The sequence below is a fragment of the Cyanistes caeruleus genome, chromosome 13 (assembly GCF_971803275.1).
Source record: "Cyanistes caeruleus chromosome 13, bCyaCae1.hap1.1, whole genome shotgun sequence".
Classification (NCBI taxonomy): domain Eukaryota; kingdom Metazoa; phylum Chordata; class Aves; order Passeriformes; family Paridae; genus Cyanistes; species Cyanistes caeruleus.
The window spans coordinates 14,794,357-14,815,590 of NC_141713.1; the positions used below are offsets into that span (position 1 = coordinate 14,794,357).

Genomic DNA, 21,234 nt, shown 5'->3' on the forward strand with positions numbered 1-21,234 from the left:
TAGTTTTTTCTAAAGAGAATGTAGAAGGGATATTTTTAAACTGCAGCAACTATGTGTTGTTGTTAGCAGAGTTTCAGGCAAAAATACCATGTTTTAGCCTTTTCACGTCAAGACTATGAATGCAAGATGTTTTACGTATCTTTGGAGCCTGTAATAACACACACTGTCTGTAAATGATGCCTACTAGCTTTCTAATGTATACTTGAATGTATTTCATTCTACTGTTTCTTATTTGCAATAAAATTTGCAAAGTATGAGAGCCAAGTGAGCCAGATGATATGAAACACTGAGTTTTTAGTGGCTGTGTGCTGCACCTTTTGGCTGGTGCTGTGGGGAGGTATTTGAGGGTCACAAGTGCACCTCCCTGGCCCAGCCTGTGCACAGACTGAGGCAGAAATGGTTTCTGCTTTAGCTGGAACAGATTGCATTTGGGGACCTGTTTTGGCCAGCATACAAACAAACCTACTGTGGACTTTCCAAAGCATGTGTGCTCCCATTCAAAGCTGGATTTTACTTTTAAACTTCAAGGTACTAATGTCAGACTTCTGCTGAGGAACTGTGGTTCTTTTTTGTCATTTGATGCTATGCAAAATTGATTCCACATTATCCATATATGCAGATAAAGTCATTTTTTGCTGATTCCAGTAAAAATAGCAATTCTCATTCTGCATCTCTTCTGGTTTTCCTTGGCGCTGGATTATATCTGTTGCAGCAGTAACGAGTGAAGTCTGTGGTAGGCTTCCTGGATAGGAGAATTCTGCTGCTATTCAGTTTTGTTTGCATTCCTGTATATGTAGGTTTGCACTTCAGTTTGTCAGAGTTTTGGAAAAGAGATGAAAAATACCATTGTTTTTTATTTACCCTCATGGAGTGAATAAAACCAAAATATTCTCCTAAGTTTGACAGCTGGGAAAAAGCTTTTCCTTGAGCAGCAGAAATACTGGTCTGCCATTTTCTGTGAGTTAGTGCCTGAATTCCCTACACCTCTTACTGTCATATCTTTCCCCATAATGATAGCCTTTAAATTGTACATAATTCACAGCTACTTGTTCTCCATATTCCTCAGGGTTTCAATCTACTGTTAGGTAGAGATAGCAGGTAGACAAGATGATAAAGCAAGTTTATTTTCCTAGGAAACCTAAAACAAGGATGAACCTGTACTTCCTTATTTTGAAGAAGACTACCAATATAATCAGCATTTCCCATTTGGCACTAGCTACTGTTTAAATATCATCACAAAGCATATTGTAAATGAGCTTGTAAAAGGAAGCCATGTAGTCATGTTGTCATCATTTCACTGGAGGCTGTTAGTAATCAGGAGCTACGTACATTTGTCAGATCTTGCTTTTACTTCATCTGGAAAGATCAGTTTGGCGTGATAATCAATTAACATTGTGTATTTCCAGTGTCTTTCCAGGTTGCAGTTCTGTTGTCTTTGTCATTAAAACACATGGATGACTTTAAAATGTAAGTTATAAAGATTTGTGTGCAGATTTTCCTCAGTAAACTGACACATGGCAGAGGCAGTCAAAAGTGCATTTTAAGATGAAATAAAAAATGGTTAACTGTACTTTGATGGCAGAAGAAAGAGCCCTTCAGAGCTGTTTACCTTTCCTAATTTCCTTTACTTTTCTTCCTACAACTGGCTGCTACTAAGCATAAAACCATTTTAATATTAAAAATACAGGTTTTGAATGAAAGTAAAGAATGTGATGTAAACTATTAATAGGTTTTAAAAAACAAAAAATCCACTTTGAGCTGTTTATCAGCATTAAAATATGTTTGAAGTACTGTTGATATCTGCTATTTATTCAGCTCAAGCCAGAAAAACAGTGTAAGCATTTTGCTGGAGGGTGTTTCTTAAATATTACTGTTACCATGGATAATGCAAGTTGACAGGATCTATAGTTGAGGGGCAAGTCATATGGAGTCTGCTTTCAAGGGTTATATTTTGGCAGGCAGAGGACAGGTTGAAAACACATCAGCAGAATGATAAAGTTTTACTTCTTTCAGATAGAGATTTGTGCCAGGCCTGTACACAAACCACCAATCCTGACCAAGTAGGGGCCTTTGAAATTTAGTGTAAAAAAATGGTCATCATAAAGGCAAAATTTATTCAAAATGAATTATTTTGAGCACAGATATTAAGAGCAAAAACTTCTCCAGAAGCATTCTTTGAGGAAAGTGTGTGTGTGTGTGTGTGTGTGTGTGTATGAAAATTCTGCATGGCAAAGGTGATGGATGGCACTGTTTAATTGCAAGACTATCCACAAATGATTTCTAGACTCTGTGAACTGTTCTTGAAGTCTGAGAGAGGGGAATAATGTTCACACATGCTTTAACTACATTTCCAGTCTGATAAATCTATGTCAATTTTTTTTTTGCCAGTCTGTGACTGAACATTGTTCTGCAGCTGTTCTTGAACTTCGTATGGGTGGGATGCTGAGGTGTTGCCAAGGTCACCTGGCTTTCCCTTAGCTCTAGTGCAAGGAATTAAAAACTGTAGGCTCTAGTGAAGTGGGAGCCTATCAGAGGAAGTGTGGTGGAGGTTTGGGTATTGCATTACCAGCTGTTCCAGCTAGAAGCAGTTTGCTGCTCTGCTCTGTTGGAGCAGGTATTTGGTCTGGAGGGACTGCACAGTCAGTCTGTTCAGAGCAGCGTGAGCAAGATGCCGCTGTTATCAAACGCCCTCGTGCAGGCTCCAGTCATTTAGGAACTGAGCTTTCTGTTCCCAGTTTCCAAATTGCCTTTCCTAAAACAGCGTGGGCCTGCTCCACCCTGTTTCTCATCTTCAGAGTTCAGTTCATTGCTTAAAATTGCCCTTTGTTCTGTTTAAGTGATCTTAAGAGAGGATGTAAACATATCAAGTCCTAAAAATAGTTAATGGTAGCTGGGTAGAGAAGTTCAGAATAAGGGAGCATAACACAAGCAGAGGATGACTATCAAGTATAATAAAGAATGGAAAAGAAAGGGGAAAATGATGAGGAATATGTCGATTCAGGGGAGAAAGTGTGAAGAAAGCCTAAACTGACAGTGGAACATCTTGCCAAATTTTTCCTGCTTTTGAAACCAGCCCCCAGACAACATGGAGCCAGTAATTATTCAGCTGCTAAGTGGGGGGTAAAGTCCATTTTTAGAAGCCTGAAGGAGAAAGCTCTACCTTCAAAACAATTTAGAAGCAATGTTGCAAGTAGTGTACCAGTGACTAAAGGATCAGGGTGTATTATCAGCATACTAGAAAACAGGGATGGACTGGAAAGACAAGTGGATTTCTTAGTGAGTTTGCACAGATGAAAAATACCCCAACATGTAACACTGGCACAGCAGCACAGTTTGCAACAAGTATTATATTTTTCTATTCTTCTTAAATGTGACATGGACTCATTTGGAGAGGTTGTAAATACAAGCACAGCTGTGTGGGCTGGAATTTCTTGGACTACATTGCAGTGGTAATACCAATGTTAACAGATTTTTTAACTTCTTTCCTTTATTTCCTTGAGTGGGGAGACCCTGTACTTGGGAAGTTTTTCATGTCTGACTGATTCTAAGGACTGCAGTGGACAGTGTAGTAAGCCTGCAGTTAAATATAACATCAGCTGAATCTTTGTGCAATCTAATTGGGGATAGGTTGGGAAAAGATTGCTGATTATTCTCTAATATCCTAATAAAACCTTCTGGCATAACTGTGGCTTCTAGTTTCACTCAATTAAGTGAACAAGTCCTGAGCATGCATAAAGACTTTATTAAACTTGCAGATAGACCTAAGGAGAAATTAAAGGCAGTGAAATGAGACTAGCTACTGCCAGCAAGGAATTAAAAATGACCTGTCATTTTTTTTCTTTAATCAGTCACCTTAAATGGAGTAGTAGCTGCTTCTTTTCTTTTTCTTCCTCTTCTACCTCTTATTGCAGTATTTTGGCACAGTGTTTTGTACAGATCACGTGCTAGCTGCTCGTGTGCCTTTTGCACTTGCTTAAATTCTCTTTCTTCTGGGGACCACAGAACAGCCTTGGTCCTGAATGGCTGGAGGTGGTGGTGATGGGGAGCTGGGAGGAGCAGGCGGGGCTGGCAGCATTCCTGGGCAGGAGGGAGCTGTTGGCTCTGCACATCCCTGGGTTCTGCTCAGAGGTGCCAAGCTGGGCTGTGCTCTGGGAAGTGCCTGTGGAATGATCACAGCCTATGCAGAAGCTGACAGGACATGGTATCTGCAGGACTTGCTGATGCTCAACAGTGAGTGTGGTCTGGAGAAACTCTGTTTTCAGTTTTCCATCATTTCAAGAACATCAACTCATGCAGTTCCCACACCTGTAGTAGCTCGTTGAATTTGGTGCCCCACTTTGGTATTTCTTCAAGTTACTGATGGCTCACTTGTTTTCTCCTGCAGCTGGGTGGGTTTGCTCCTGCTCCTGGGTGCAATGGCTGCCCCTTCAGAGACCCTTGAAAAGAAAACAAAGTCAATAAATATCGATATCATGGTCTCCATTTTTCCTGGGAACAGGAGAAGTGGCAACAATGAATTTCTACAACGCTATTTCTGTACTTCAGTGCTTTCAAGGTTTATAATTTCTGATCTGCAGTCTCTCCCATCTGTGAGTTCATCTGTCTAGGAGTAACAGGTGACAAATAGAAGGTTTAAGGCTGAGAACACCCGAACAAGTCTTCCTTGGTCTTAAAATTTAATGGCTTTCAGTAGATGTAAATTTTTACAAAGCCCTAGCCTGCTGAGACTGGAGAAGGGCAAGGTGATTCCTAGCAGACCATATGTTACCATCTTGGGTTTCATGACTGGTTTAAAGAGCACATTAGAGAGAATTTTACTGTTCCCAAGTAAATGAGATGCTTTTCTGTGTCCAGAAGGCAGTTTCTTCAGCCTTTCCAAAGAAGATTTTAAGTACTGTGTTGGCAGTATGGTAAAATAAGTGACAGAAACAATGATGAGCAAGAGCAGTGTTTCTCTTATCATCTGTCCTAATCAGTCAGTGAAAATTCAAGTTGTATAACTAAATTTCAAGCGTTAAGTTTACAGGGAGACTTGTGAAAGTAGGAGAAGGCCCAGAGAAATACTGATAAGAGGTTATGAGTGTTTGACTGCTAACTACAAAGCCATCTCTTTCAGTGGCAAGAAGTTCAGTCCCTCCCAGAATAACAAAAATTATCTGGTATGAACTTTGTCATTGCAGATATCTGGATGAATTTTGTGTGCTGAAGGGGAGCTTAGTATAGCAGCCTACAGATCCTTAAGACATTTCCCAGGGGAAAAGGATTAACGAGGACAACACTGACATCTGATAGCTTTTGACTGTTGGATGTTGATAAATGTTAATCATTGAAGAAGCTTCCATGACAAATCAAAGTTTTAATTTTATATAAAACTTACATGAGCAATTCTATGAATATTGCAGTTTTACAAGTTGTGTAATGCTTTATTATTCATATAGCATCCAGCATTATAGCATATAGTATATAACAAATCCTAAAGGATATTTTTATACTGTGACATTTTTGGTGTTTGTTTCATGCAAATGCTTTTCCTCTTAGGGAAATGTTGAAAAGTGTAAAGGTGGAAGCAGAGGTGGTGCAGAGAGCACTCTGTACTGAGAAAATCCTTTTGTTACAGACAATACTGCATTGCCAGAGTTCATTAAATCTCTGATTGCAGGGGATTCTGTGAATTTGGTCACCCAGCAGGAAAGTGCTCTGTATTTTTACTTAATTTGGAATCAGCAATAGAAAGTATAATAGGAAGTACTAATTAGTTGCTAGTGATGTATCCTTCTTTTCTTTCATTTTTGAAGTACATTTTGGAGTGAAAAGAGGGAGCATAGGGCATCCCATCAATCTGGTGCAGAACAGGTCTAGAGAATATTTCCCCTGAAAGTTCAGAGGGACAATTTGTTGCTCAGGATTTGCTTGGGATAGAAGCACCTCTCTCACTGTTGCATCCCAGGAACTTCCCCAAAATTCTTTTTCCTGTTCCCCCAGTAAAAACCATTCTGGTCAATGGCATCACTGGGAAGACTGTCTCTCATGCCCAGAGCAAGCACATCATCAGACACGGGCGTGGAGCCTTGTGGTAGAGTTGCTTCACCTCTCCATACACAGCTCTGCTACGAGTGAGTGCTGCACACACACAGTGAGCAAGCTGCCCTGAGCTGGTACCCAAATCATCCCCTGGCTGCCATGGTCAAAATGACAGTGTCCAAAGTATTCTTTCCAGATGTTCATCACAATGTGAATGTGTTCTTGCCACTAGCAGCAAACCTGAGTCACAGCCTCAGAGTGGCTAAGAAAGTTAGTCAACAGTCTGGAGCCAGAAGGTGCACGCTGGAGTCTGGAGCAGCGTGAGAAAAGGATTCATGAGTAGGCAGCAGGCTCTGAAGTGCATTCAGCATCTTGGTGGAGGGGTGCAGGAGGTGGCTTGTAGAGCAAAGGAGTGGGAAACTGTGGGATTGCCCTGTCTGAATCTCATGTCCTTCACTCGTGGCTGTGTGGCAGCCACAGTGACATGTCCAGGGAAGATGCAGTGGACACAGATGGAATTGGTGAAGGAGGCTGGATTTGCCTTGTAAGATAAAGTATGTATAGAAATGTTAAAAGTGGAGGAAGGGAGGTGGAGACTGTGGAAACCTGGTCATGTCAACATGTCTTCATACTGAAAGCACTGCAGGGCAGGAATTTGTTTACCCATAAATCCACTAAGAATAGTATGTGAGTGTCATGGATCCTGACACTGGGATTTGGTTGAAGACACAACATTTCCAGAATTCCTTTCTGTTCTCCAGGCAAAGTATTTTGCTACTCTTTGCTCAGTCCAGGTACTATACTGCCATCCCTTACATACGAGTGATACAGTCACTTGCCTACTTCTGTCTGACCTATTTTGGCTGTTTGGAGAATTCAGTTGGTTAACAGTGGCACATTTGGGGAGAAGGTAGGAATAATGTCTTGATCTTGCACTCCTGCTCACATATCTGTATTAGTATGTCATGGATAAGTAGATGTTGAGTACTTCAATTAGGCATTCTTCCCTTTCCTACCACCTTCTGTTTCTCTTCAGGTTTTAATCTCTGTGGCTTAGAAAATGCCAGCAGACTATGGGGATTGCCAAAAACTAATAATAATTAAAATTCCAAGCTATAAAAAGCAGTATGTGCTGCTTTTGAGCTGAAGGCATTAGAACACTTTCCAAGAATTCCAGCATATTAAATTCTACTGTGACATTTGACTTATAGCATGGTAATTTTTTCCCCTGCTTCAGCTCAGTGTAATGACAGTAAGTCCCAGTTTTGTAAATAAATTCCCACTCAAATTCCTCATGACATCGCATGTGGGAGTTCACATAATAAAAAAGGAATGTTCCCCTCTTCTTCACGTTTCTTTACAAACCTGTCTCCATCATTTAAACTAATGTCAAATTTTCTTTAAAAATATGGTGTCTACCTAACTGAGCTATGATCATTCATGTTCAGAAGTGCTGTATTCTTAGTTGACCTGGTTGATAAGCAGATTCAAAAAAAAAGAGGAAAACATTCCACAGCACAATCCAGTTGCTGTAGTTGACTGGGCTGGCTAGTTCAGGGTGCTTTGGTGACAGTGCAGCCTCAGAACTGGCCTGACGAGTTCCACAGGGATTCCCCAGCTGGCCCATTGAAATAAATCCAGCCCAGCTGCTGCTGTCATCGCCAGCCTCTGCCGGGCTTCACATCACAGAGGTGGGAAGGAGAAAGCAAGACTCCAGCTCAGATCTGCTTTCTGGAGTCTGTGCTCTGGTGGATCCTGTGAAATTCCATTAAGATCCTTACTGATACAGTTAAGCTGTGCTGATCTGTTTCCAAATTATACTGGAGACTAAATTCCACGGGAAAAATGGGTAATTTAAATCCGCTTTCTTTGTGATCACTGATGTGTTGGCACTAAACCTACACTGCAGCTATGGATTTATTTTTATATGCCCAGGGCTCCGTAAGCAAAATCCTTATCGCTAGACTAACGTAAGAGCAACTCTTTTTAACTTATTGCTCATGTACCAGAGAAGAAATCTATCCTTTTTCAGTTATCCATATTTGTTAAATGAGCCCTTCTTTTATATTTGCAAGAAAATTCTTCATAATTTGGTATTAGCTTTGCAAAATGAGAGTTGTGTTGAAGCAAAGACATTCCAACTATTAATTGCAATACCACAGCCTCACCAGGGATTGTGTTCCACTCTGAAACTGCTCACTATTCACAGAGCCCAGGTTTTGGCCAAGCTGGAGTTGTTTGGCACTCACAAGCAAATACATTTCCAGAATAAGATCAAATATTCTGATTTCTGACTGTTGCTCTTGCACCAAAGCACAGTTGAGATTTATCAGACTCCTTAAAGGGAGAGCATTGCCAGTGGATTTGAATGATGGTTTGATTACAATTAATTATCTTAGTGCTGTCAGACACAGCCAGTTCCTGTGTTGTAATGGTTCTGTCTTTCCACCCTGCACATGCAGCAGGTTTCTTATGGTGGCTCAGAAAAATGTTTTAGTAATTTTTTTCAGAGATGAAAGCACAAAATTGCTGCTACTGAGATTGACCTGGGCCCACGCTCAGCTGTAGCTGAAGGAGTGGGGGATACTGCAGTTGTTGCTTTGTATGCCATGGATCCTAAGACCTGAAATATTCAGCACCTGAATTGCCTTGTTAGGAACCTAAAGAAAAAAATCATTAGGAAGCTCTGCATTGAAATGAAATATGTTTAGAAGCAAACAGAAAATGTTCAAGGAAAATAGGTGTTCATGTGTCCTGAATGTTTAGTTGGTGGATGTTGGGGGTTTGGGGTGTGGCTGTTTGGTTGAGTTTTTTTTGTTTGTTTGGGGTTTTTTTTGTGAAAATGCTGCATAACTCACTGAATACTGGAAGGTTAAAAGCTGGTGGGATCTTGTTTGTCACCCCATATTTTCTTACCAACAAAAGCCATACATATAATTTATTTTGTTTTCCTTGGTATTTTTCAACTCCTGTCTCCTGTTACTAAGTTTTTTAGAAGCTATTATATTACATCTTATCCTAAGAAATGACAAAAATAAAATGTATATCTATTTACCCCAATGAAACAAGAAAGAGAATGGAAAACAAAGGCAGAAGGGTCATTCTCAGAAATTAGACACCTCTTTCTCCAGTAACAAAGTAATTGCCAATTATACAAGTGAATTCAGATTAATGATAACAGTATTTTCAAAGACTTTAACCACAACACAAAATAATATTTTATTTTCTCTGGGAGTGTTCTGTTTCATTTTAGATTATCATATCATATCACATCTGGAAGTCCTGACATTTTCATGTGCTAGCAAATACATATATCAGTATTTATTCCGCTCTTCTACTTTTCCTGGATGCATATATGCTCTCTATAAAATAAAGACAAGGAGACATGCTAATCTTCCTTTTGCATTGTCTGTTCAGCTGTGGATACTGCACAGTGCACTATAAGGTGCTGGGACATATCAGTTACTTATAAATGACTTATGTGGTTCTGGTATTACAGTAGGAGTCATGTGGAAAATGCCATGACCATCTGCAGAGTGGAAATCCGGAGACACTGTAATACCATGTACAGCATCTATTCATCCCACATGGCACGGCAATCCCTCTGAAGAACTGCAATTTTGGCTTTAAATGATTGAGGCTGATGTTGCAAATAGATTCTAGGAGTGTCTCCTGTGCATGTCTGAAGATAACTGTACAGTACCAGATCATTATTTTATATGATCTATTTCAGATATAGAAACATGCAAAATATTGGCATTTATTCTAAGGAAAATAACAAGAAGTCAGAAATAAAGCAGAATTTACAATGGGTTGGGCTGCAGCTGTCCTTTTTTCTAAGGCCCCATCAATGTCACGAGCAGCAGACATGCAGAAGGATGTGGAAGCCTGGCATTCACAATAAGTGTGCCATTGCCAGCCTGGTCCTCAAGCACTTTTCTAGAGCTTTAGCCTTTGTGTTTAGCTTACATAAAGTTTTATTTTTCAGACTGTGAGTGTAATTTTTGTAGCCCTTTTTACTTCTGACAATCAGTCAGTCAGACAGTCAGAGAAATACATTGTCTTATTGAGTAAGGGCTCTATTTTCCCTTAGCTCAGCTGGGAATCTGGTTTCCTCCCTTGTGCTGCAGTGACATGGAGAAATTCAGAGGATCTGGGAGAGCTCAGGAGAGAATTCCCCTCATATGTTTGATGCTAGGAGGTCTGTTTTTTCCCCACTCTAGGACATCATAGGACATGCACTTAAAATGGGGAAGTGTGCTTGTAGCATTCTGCTCATTTATACAGGCATGGACAGTGTCCAGGCAATACAGACAAGACTTGCCTTCCCCTGGGCTGCACCCTCCAGAAGGAATTAAATGCTGTATCTGCCCAAAGAAACACAGACAGGTAAAAACTTAATTTTAATTTTGCAGGGTCACTTGGTAAGCAGGGACTGGAATGGAAGGACATCTTTAAAATTCTTTGATTCTACTCCTGCACTCAGGGACAAACTCCACAAGTTCTTCCACAGGGCTACTGTAATGCTCTCCTCATTATTACATTGCAGAAATAACCAGCTGCTGCTTCTTCTCTTTATTTCCAGCTGTTAACCCTTTAAAAGACAACTGAAAATGAGCTAGATAGTACCCTTATAATTTTCACCTTGCAGATAAGTTCTGTGCTGTGCTGCTGTGAGCTGAGGAGAGGGATGTTGGCAGCAGATGGAGGCTTCACTCAGGGCAGTGTGAGGAAAGATGTAGATATGGGGCAGTGTTGTAACTCTGTGGCTCTGAACTTGTCTCGGTGAGGACCTGACTGTGTGTAAGGTTCTCTTAGCTGTGGGTAAGGAATGACAGAGCTCATTCCTCTGACAAAGCACAGGGATCCCTGGTTTAGAATAGAATTTATTTTTAAATGGAGGCCTTCCCAGAATATCTTTGTTTTGCTCTGGGATTAATGCCAAAAATATGTTTTTATGACATTTTGTAAATGTACCTGCATCCTTAGATAACATTATTTTTTGTTGTTGTTCAAAACTATTTACAAAAAGAAACAGAAGGGAAGAAGTATAAACTCTATCAAAGTAAGTGCAGGCAGTTTACCTAGCAAGGCAAAATGAAAATGACAGAGATGGCAAAAGAAAAGCTGGATTTAAAATGCAGCAAAAATTACTGTCTTGCAAAATTCATTCCATCACGTGAGTTTGCTGGAGTGAAGAAATTGATTGAAATGCTCATCTTCAGATTCAGGTGAAGAGAAGTTCACAGGCATCACATGAAGTCAGAAAGTGATCCAGTAGGTTAAAGGCCGTCAGGAGTTTGAGACTGCTGAAGGAGCACAAATGGCAGAGCAGCTCCTGTCAGGGGATCAGGAAAAAGGTTGGAGAGAACAACACTGAGAGTCAATTGAGCAGGGGAGAACACCCATGTTTAAAATCCAAGTTGCAAAGTAAAGGGTGTCAATGAAGTATTAACAAGATGTTTTCAATTCCATTTGGACCTAGATAAGAAAATTCTGAATGTGGCAAAGAAATGTTTACTGTAATAAATAGAATTTATATAATATATCCATTACAAGATCTTGAACAGGTTTACAATGGTACTTATAGGTTTCGTAGCTGATCAGCAAATTAAGTGACTTGGGCAGTTACTGAGAAAGTCGGAAGCCCAGGCATGTTACTGATCAAGAGGCCAGTCTCTACAGTAGTCTGAGTATAAAGATGCTAGAATTTGCTCATTCACACAGTTCATCTTAGAGCTGACATTTCTGTGCAATTGCACCCCGAAAAAGCTGAACTGCTGTAATATCATTGCTGCCTTACCTGAGTTCAGAGCATCACAAAACTGTTTCTAGGCTTTGGAAACTGATGTCAAATGTTTATCAAGACAGCCTGCAATTTCTCTTTGCATTTTGTCTGCACTTCACAGCATATTATAAGTGGCATGTCAGTAAAAAATAGATTCAGTCTTGCCAGCAACAGAAAGCAAAGAAGGAAGCGGCGGTAGTTGGCTCCCAGCAATGTTCTCTTGGGAACAAGTCTGAACTGAGGCAGCTTTAGGGCTCTTTAGTTAAATTAGAGTTTTCCTTTAGTCCTCTGCATTATGAGGTTGTTCTTTTAAGGACACCACCATTTTGCAAACATCTGAAAAATTGAAATATAGTCTTTGAAAACAGGCATCTTGTTGTACTGCCTAGGTTTTTGTAGCTACCAGCTTACAAAACACAGAGAAAATACTTCTCATTACATCACAAAAGAGAGCAGAAACATTCCATAAAACACCAGAGGGGTACTGTCTCTGGCTGACAAGATTTATCTTTGAGGCACAAAAGCCTTGAGGGCTGTAACAAAGACCCACAGCTCTCAAACAAGGAACAGAAGAGAGTTGTGGCCGTTTCCATTCCTTAGGTTCCAAGGCAGAGCTGCAATGCTGCTGTGCGTGTCCATCCTCTGCTGCCCACCATTTCACACTGCTACAGGGGGTGGCTTGGGCTGAGTTTTGGAGACTGCTTCTGGGATTATTCCAGTTGTTTGAGGCTTTTTCCAGAAAACCCATCTCATGCCCCTATTTTGTTGTGAGTTATCTGTCACTTTTATTACTGCACTGGATTGAATTTGATTTGTGGATTAAATTTACATAGATGAAAGTAGACCTGAGTACATTCCAGTCCCCCCAAACGACTGTTAGCCACCTTCCAGCTCCTCATTTTAACATTATCTTTTCAGCTCATTCTCCTGTATTCCCTATTCATTTGTGCAATGGCTCCTTTGTAGTCATTATCATGGCACCAAAAAGCCTTAACAGTGCTTCTTCCACATGGCTTTCCACACGAGGAAAATGGTGCTGATTGTCCTGGATGAACTGGCTAAGAGGTTGAACAGATAATCATAAAAATTAAGTTTGGCATTGTACTTTTTTTTCCTGTCAGTGGTGCTCAGTCCAGCAATCCTTGGTGCTACAATCTCAAATGTGGTGTACTGAAGAGATCAACAGATCTCTGGGCAGAAAGACGTGGACTTATTTGGAAAGGCTCCAATGCGGAGTGGCCACAGCAAAAGGAAGCAAAAGTGGTTTAATCATAGGATAATCATGCCATGGTGACTCACTGATCATGGGTAGATTGCTGGGCTTGCATATCCAGAATCCACCAGGAGCCTCAAGTGTGAGCAGGCTTTGGCAGGAAGCTGAAGTGTGCAAGTGCTTGAGCAAACAGGGAGTCCTTTTTTCTGTGACTTATCAGAAGAGTTGTCTCCTTGGATGCCTGATCATGAGGATGGCAGTACGCTCACTGTTTTGCTCAGAGCTGTAAGCAACCTTCAGTAATGTGGAGAGTCAGAGAATATGCCAGACTTATGTAGTGGCCCTTAAGGAAAATTACTCACTGGAGCCATTTATACCAGCTTATATTTCCAAGGCAGGGGGGAAAAAAGATATTTTGGACTGGCATTAAGATCTTAAATCCATTAAGAAAAAATACTGAAAGTGATTATGTTTGCATATTGAATGGTGCTTAAAGGAGATAAAATAGCAATAATCTTCTGAAATTTGCTTAAAAATCTAAGTCTAGATAAGGTGGAAGTGAAAACAACTGGATCTTAGCTGATCATTTTCCAGCTTCTTTCTTTCGGTTCCTGGCTTCAGCAATCTTTTAAATAAGTTTTGAATATAAATGATTTTCTTTTCACATTACCTTTTAAAGACAGCAGAAACTTTTATATAGGTGCTTGCAGAGCTGACCTGCTTTTTATAACTCTTACAAAATCCCTTCGAGAAAGGAATAAGAAAAAAAAGTAGAAGTACAGTGTTTGCCAAATGGCAGTAATGCCTCCTGTCAGTAGAAAGAGGAGGGAAAGGTATAATAAAACTCACTGCTGTTACTTAAGAAGCTTGCAAAACTGATCTCTAATGGAGTTGGAAAATACTTTAGGAAGCTATTTAGGGACATTGAGAATGTGCAGAACACAAAATTAGTATTCTGTTGTAAACACAAAGTAATACTGAGGTGAGAACATCAAGAAATCCTAATTTTCATTAGAAAAAGGCTAATTCAGAAGAGAGATTTTCACATGTAGCTCACCATCCTTTGCAGGGCTTTAATCACTTAAAATGTTTACTGCAAGTTCCTACAAACCAGTTTCTGGAAAGCCAGAAAGTCAATGGGTCAGGTACAGCAGGGCAGTACCTAAAATTTGAAACATATAGACAGCAATAAAAAGTAGCAGAGATTCAGTAGAAGAACAGAAAAGTATAAATAACTTGGGTGGGGTTTTTTTACCCTCAATTTCATGTAAGTTCCAGGAGATTTGGCAAAACCAACATTTTAATCAAAACTGAGTCATACAGAATCAGCCAGAAGTAGTGATTTTCCTGCAATATTCTGAATCTTTCATGACAACAAGAAAGACTGGGCACCTGAGTTTTCTACCAAGACAACAATCCCTTTATAAAAGTTCCAAGTCTATAGAGGAAATCCTGGAAAACAGCAAAGAGAAGACAGAAAGAAGCTGCCAGAAAGGATAATGGAATAGTTCAGGTTAGAAGGGACCTAACAAGGGCTCCAGCCTCTTCTCAAAGCAGGGGCAGCTCTGAGGCCAGACCAGGTTGCTCAGGGCTGTAATCAGTCTGCTCTTGAAAACCTCCAAGGGTAGAGATTATGCAACTATAATGCTGAAGGAGGAATTGAGGTGGTAATAATGAAGAAATTAAAAATCAGTTTGCCTTTTGCAGAGTAGCATAGATTTCAACAAATTCCCATATTTTGCCAGTACTTAATGAGCTGCAATAAGGTACCTTGCTGAAGTAAAAAGCCCTTTAAGGCACTCAGTCAGGGAAGACAAACTGCTAGACTAATAAAAATATTAGTGATTGAATGTGCAAGTTGCATGAGTTCTTAAGGATAGCTATCAGTCTTTGTCCTCATTTTGTCTTTTTCAGTTACATGTTTACAGCTAGATTGTGCATTTATGTACCACCAGTTAATTTTAAAGCACATAAAACCTTTTTCATTGTATTTATTTGGCCATATAGCCCCCATTGATGTTTTGCTGATGTACAGAGAAGTGGTTAACCCAAGGTCCCTGAGCATGCAGGTGGTAGCTGGGTGGAAAAACATGGGTTTTGTGCTATTTGTACCTGAGTGATCCTTCTCTGCAAGGGAGAGGTGACAGTAATAAGGCCATACAAGAGAATTCTCTGTGAACATTGAATATTTTCTCCTGAAATGGTCCAGAAAATGCTTGAAGAAGGAATGCTGAAAAATAGTATCCTTCATGCTTTGTATTTTGCACTGTTTCTTTCCTCAGGTATGTGACATAGCAAAGTTTAAGAGCTTAGTAAAACATCTCCATATAAAGAAACACAAAAAAAAACCAACAAAAAAACCCCCTAAAAAAACTAAAAATAAAAATGAAAAATGCTGGCTTTGAGGCCATTCACAAAGCTGGAGGAATGAGAGACTAGTACAGTCCAGAATTTAACATCTGTATCCTGCTGCTGCTAAAATATGGGTATAGTGGCAGTTGTTTGCCCTTTTGTTACAAAGTGGAGGTTATTAAACATCCCTTACAATAAAAACAGGTATGATTTAATAACATCTGTTACCACAGACAGGACTGTGGCAGTTACCCTTGCATTTGTATTTACAGAAACAAGTTTGTTCAGAAGAAAATTATCTGTCTGTGAATCTGTACTGACATCAAAGTATGTCTATTAAGAACTTCTTCCATATAGCAGAGAATGGAAATGGAAAGATAACATCAGAATATTAAAATATTGAAATAAATGTTAAAAATAGTTAAACAAAATGATCAATTTCTGGAACATCTTATTATTGAAGGTGTTTTCATAATCAGCACCGACTTCCCCAGAGGAGATAAAGGGGAGAGGACAGATTCCACAATGACTATGAGGTTACTTACGAAGGTTACTACAATATTTGTCTTGCCCATTCCTTGCTTTGCTATGCAGTCGAAAACAGATTTCAGTGTTTTCAAGAGCTGTTCAAGCATAATTAGAGACTCAAAATGAGTTGAAATCTCAGCTGGCGGCCTAGCAATTTGTTTTCATGCTGCAAGTCATTTAAGATTTATATAAGCATAACTTTTTGATGGAGTAAGGGGATATCCTTCATCCGAGTATCCCGTTTTACCTCTATTTTTGTGCAAGCTACAGAGCACTCGGTGTCCAGCCGCGTGGTGCCTCCTGTCCCTCAGTGTGGCCGAGCCTCGGTCGCTGAGGCGCTGCTGTCTCTGAGGAAGCACTGCAATAGAATTGTAACGATGTTATATAAGGGTGTACTTGTTTCGTTTGCAGTACACTGCAGCAACAGGGGCACTTGTGCGAGCGCTGGCGGTGCGGGACGTGAGGCTGCGGTGGAGGCTGGGGCCGGTGTGAGGGCAGGAGCGCTGCCGGGAGCCGGGCTGAGGCTGGGGCCGGTGTGAGGGCAGGAGCGCTGCCGGGAGCCGGGCTGAGGCTGGGCCGGTGTGAGGGCAGGAGCGCTGCCGGGAGCCGGGCTGAGGCTGGGGCCGGTGTGAGGGCAGGAGCGCTGCCGGGAGCCGGGCTGAGGCTGGGGCCGGTGTGAGGGCAGGAGCGCTGCCGGGAGCCGGGCTGAGGCTGGGGCCGGTGTGAGGGCAGGAGCGCTGCCGGGAGCCGGGCTGAGGCTGGGGCCGGTGTGAGGGCAGGAGCGCTGGCGGGAGCCGGGCTGAGGCTGGGGCCGGTGTGAGGGCAGGAGCGCTGGCGGGAGCCGGGCTGAGGCTGGGGCCGGTGTGAGGGCAGGAGCGCTGCCGGGAGCCGGGCTGAGGCTGGGCCGGTGTGAGGGCAGGAGCGCTGCCGGGAGCCGGGCTGAGGCTGGGCCGGTGTGAGGGCAGGAGCGCTGCCGGGAGCCGGGCTGAGGCTGGGGCCGGTGTGAGGGCAGGAGCGCTGCCGGGAGCCGGGCTGAGGCTGGGGCGGCCGGAGCGGGTCAGAGCTGCCAGGGCTCCTCCCGGGGCACTGTCCTGGCTCACCGCGCCCTCCGGCAGCCCCTGTGGGAGCCTTTCGGCCGAGCCCCTCGGCTCAGGGTGCAAGCTGCCTGTTCCAGCCTGGGGACCCCCAGAGCTGTCTTCGGGTGCCTCCCCGGACAGTGAGAGGGGCTGTTCGTTCAGGGGTGCAGCCCACAGCTGAGTGCACACTCTGAAGGAACAAGAAATCACTCCCAAACAACTTCGGACGCGTGACTTCTTCAAGTGTCTCTGTTTCCTTACGTTCAAAGAGCCTTTTAATAAAGGACTGCATACCATGGCTGAATTAATTTCAGTTCCAAATACAAGCACCATATTTTTAAAACCAGGGAACATGCTGGTGCTTTAGAGCGCTATTTTTCATTCTGTCTAGAGAATAATAGAATCCTGATAGAGCACGATGTCCCCAGGTGTACTTCTCACTGAGACTGTGCCTTTCTCTGTCCCTGACTGCTGCACAATAAATAGTGTATTGGTGGGGCACTGGCCATCCTCACCGGTGACACATGACACTCTTTTGGGAAGGAGAGTTGGAGGAGGGTCATGTAAGGACTGTATTTGCCTTTTCAGGCAGGCAGGAAGATGGCAAATAATAATTTTAATTAAAAAACAACTTGGAAGTTGATCTGCATATGTAACACATACATACTAAGAGACCTCCGTTCTTGACTATTCTTGAGACCAGTGGAATTATTTTTGCAGTGGTATGGAAAAGGCTGTGATGTAGATAGCCTTCAGTTACACAATCAACTGTTGGCTTAGAAGCAAAATACTAATTTTAAAATGTAATATGATACCTAATGAAATTTTAATTAAAATTCAAATAGCAATGTTCCTGTGCTCACCATCCAGCTCGAGTCATGACATTAAATCATGTTTTGATAAGATCTCATTACTTGTGTTGTAGAATTATAAAGTACCAAGACATTGACATGTTCTGAAGGTTCATTCACCTTATTGCTCTCCTGGCTCTCAGGTTGTGCAGGTTGTACAAGATGGGGCTTGTGCTGCTGCAGGGAAGCATCATTGTTCACACCCTTGTCTCTGGGCCTTTCATGACCATGCATGGGGAAAGCTGACCCTGCATATATATATGAGCAAAGGTTTTGCAAAGCTTACATTTTATTTGTTGGTTTTAATATAATGAGGGCAACAGCTACTGTATTATCTTGTGCATTTGCAGATATAATAAACATTGTACATGATTTGTAATCCTTCTCGAATATGCTTGTGTAGGTAGAGATTGTTTCACTGATTTTCCCAAATGATCTAAGCATTCAGTGGTTAACTCTCTAATTTATTTCTGTGCCAAGAATAATGAGTGTGTTAACTGCTCATGATGCAGCTCTGGCTGGGGAACAGAGAGAGGAGGTTTCATGTGAGTTATGGCAATACTGGAGTGTTCATGGGGGAATAATGCCTCCACCTTCTTTTCTCTTCCATGTAAATCTCTGTTCCTGCTACCGCTTCCAGATTATACAGCTTTAGAAGACAAATAATTAAATATCTTCATAATCAATTTGTCAGGGCTACTAAGGCCTACTATTGCAGCCAGGGAAGTGATACAGTTAGAGAAACAAAAAAGAGTAGGCTGGAAAAAATTAGTCCATACTGTAAGAGAAGTGTACAAAGAAGGTGTTTCTTCTAGTGAAGTCATTTTGGATGCTTTCTGTGGTGACCAGGAACTAGGCTTCCTCTTTCTTTCTCTTTTTTTTTTTTTTGGTTTTTTTTTTTGTTTGTTTTTTTGTTTTTTGTTTTTCTTTCCCTAGTCTTGACATATATTATTCAGAAACCAAAGAGATGCCCATTTGTGAAAATAGCATATGGGTACCCTGAGAGAAATATTTAGAAGTAGTGTGCAATCTATTTGTCCAGCAGTGCATGTCTAAAAAGCAGCAGTGCTTGTATTTGATGTTAAATGTCAGTATGACACACAGCCAGGAAGGAGTCATAGGGTTGATTTCAAACTCTGTATTTATAATTGGGTCTTAGGGAGGAAAAAAAAGTCTGTTTTGAGGGCTGGTGCTTCTAATAAGAAGTTCTGAAAAATATGGGAAAATAAATAAAGTTTCTATGGAAGACCTTCTTTAAAACACTTCTTACATTTATCATAAGAAACTGTATAAATCACTTCAGCATCTTGTTGTCAATTATCATATTTACTCATATTAAAACAGAAGTCAGAGTATTATATGACTCATGGAAGTTTGCACACTTGGCAAAAATTGGTTTCTCCAGCTTTGAAAAGGCTTTCAGAAATGTATGCTAGTTAGGAAGCAAGTTTTATGGTGAGAAGCTGTATCTTTTATTAGACTAAAGCATAGCATTGGAAATACTCAACAAGCTTTCACACAAAGGCATCGAGGGTCTGAAAACAGCCACACTGACTGGACTTCACTGGAAAACTTCCTTTAGTGCTTGTCCTTGCTTTACCTGCTTGGAGAACAAGAAGAATTTCAGTCCCTAGGCTCTTGCTTTAGCACTGTGCACAAGTATTATAATCTCACACATTTAAAAAAGGATGTGACAGTTACAGTTTTTCAGCTGGCACATAAAGTTGAACTGACAGATGTGTAAAGGAAAGATTTAGCTAATGATATTGATATAATGTGGATTCTGTGAGGCCTTAACACTTGAATGAGAAACAGCCACCTAATTGTGGTAAATACAGTATTTGCCCTGTTGCTTTTGAGCTGTAAATATTTTTGCTTTGAATCCTTCTGTACTGACTGTGTAGGTTTAGCTAGATGAAAGCATTGCTCTGGTTAGAACCTCTGGACTTCACTATAATATAGATTGTGGAATGTGTGGTCCTATACTGAAGGGATGGTTTCTCTGGTACTGAGGCAGGAGAATTTCTGACTGTGTATTTCTTAGATTTAAAGTTGGAATTTGAGTAAGGAGACACCTGTAATAATATATTTTTTTCTTACCAAATAATAATGCTTCCTGGGTAATGCACAACCAGTTTTAGCAGAACAGAGATGAGCCCTGACAGTCCTGGAGACAGATGCCAACTGTGAGTTTCTCTGAAGAACTTCTGTTCTGGCAAATGTAAATCAGTTTACAGATCTGTTTGCAGTAGAAATGCCTAGAGAGCAGGACTGAATCTAATCAGCTGAGAGAAATAAGTGAGGTTTGGACTCTGTATCAGTATAGGCAGTGTGATGACTCAAAAAAATCTCATTTAGTATTTCACATCTTTTTGAACCTATTGTTTACTGCGTTAAGCACACCCAGTTTTACTCTGTGGTCAAAGCTTGATTTTGTAAATTTTGAACTAAAATTATACTTAGGTTTTTCTCTGAAAAACCTCTAACTGAAAATGCATTACAGGTTGCAGTTAATGGGACCAAGTGTGAAATGCCTGTATGCTTTTTGAAGGTTCTGAGCAATTCAGTGACAGCTGGTTTCACTGTGCCTTTATACAGCCAACACTGTATAAATCTCCAAATTAAAAAAATGACCATGCATGATAACATATCATGCAGGACTACTGGAAAAATGTCCTGCAATTATGCAGGGAGTGAAGCAAGCCCTCCTGTCTCAGATGAGGTACAGGTGCCCTACCTCTGTAAGGCAGAGGATGCCTTTTGCCCACAAGTTCAGAAATCTGCAGCAGAGGTGATCTCCATGCTTGAAAGTGTAGGTAAATGCTGTGTGAGTGTAGACACATAGTCATGTTACGTTTGCCAGTAAATTCAGCTTTAAAAGTCCCCATCTTTGGCTACTTATTCCTGCCTGTGTTCCAAGGATGACTTTTAAACCAGTATCACTTCAGGTATCCCCGTACAGAGTTAGCAGGACGCAGCTGTGGAGGGGGTGACATGGTGCCAGAGCAGAAACGAGTGGCCGAGTAACACGGGCAGAATGTGGGGCTTTCATCACTGATTTCATGTGCTGTGACACACCAAAGCCTAAAAGCCAGCCTGTGACGTGCTTTTCTTTCCTGACAACAGTAAGTCAGGAAATAATGCAATATCCTTCTACATCAAGCACTTTCTGTTCTAGTAGCCTCTCGTGTAAATTGCCATGTTGAAACTGTTACATACACTGAAAACTTTTTAACCTATTTTAAAAATTTGTAGCGACATTTATTTTGAAAATTAAAAATACTAATATTAACCAAACTGTAACAGTTACAGATGAATTAGGGAATACTGCAAAACATGTTGTCCCTGGGAGCAAAATTTTGCTATTGATTGCAGACACAGCTAAAATGGAATATATATCACAGA

General features: G+C 41.1%; 2 protein-coding genes across 12 annotated transcripts in view; one reads left to right on the forward strand and one right to left on the reverse strand.

The window, feature by feature from the left end:
- Positions 1-21,234, forward strand: part of TJP1 (tight junction protein 1) — a 159,699-nt gene that overhangs the window by 63,099 nt on the left and 75,366 nt on the right. The window lies entirely within an intron of this gene.
- Positions 3,723-20,453, reverse strand: LOC111934186 (uncharacterized). Of its 3 annotated transcripts, none has more exons than XM_086849087.1 (2): positions 16,150-20,453; positions 3,723-4,436 (listed from the first exon to the last, which is right to left on the reverse strand). In XM_086849087.1, exon 1 carries the CDS (start codon positions 17,330-17,332, stop codon positions 16,283-16,285), a length of 1,050 nt encoding a protein of 349 aa, XP_086705213.1. In that variant the 5' UTR covers positions 17,333-20,453; the 3' UTR covers positions 3,723-4,436; positions 16,150-16,282. The 3 variants fall into 3 exon arrangements, with proteins under 3 accessions (XP_086705213.1, XP_086705214.1, XP_086705215.1); XM_086849088.1 differs by having other exon boundaries at positions 15,920-20,453; XM_086849089.1 differs by lacking the exon at positions 3,723-4,436 and adding an exon at positions 9,216-11,359 and having other exon boundaries at positions 11,825-20,453.

What these genes read in the sequence shown, in the direction of transcription:
- LOC111934186 (XM_086849087.1), bottom strand. Translation starts at nt 17,332, where the DNA reads ATGTTCCCTGGTTTTAAAAATATGGTGCTTGTATTTGGAACTGAAATT.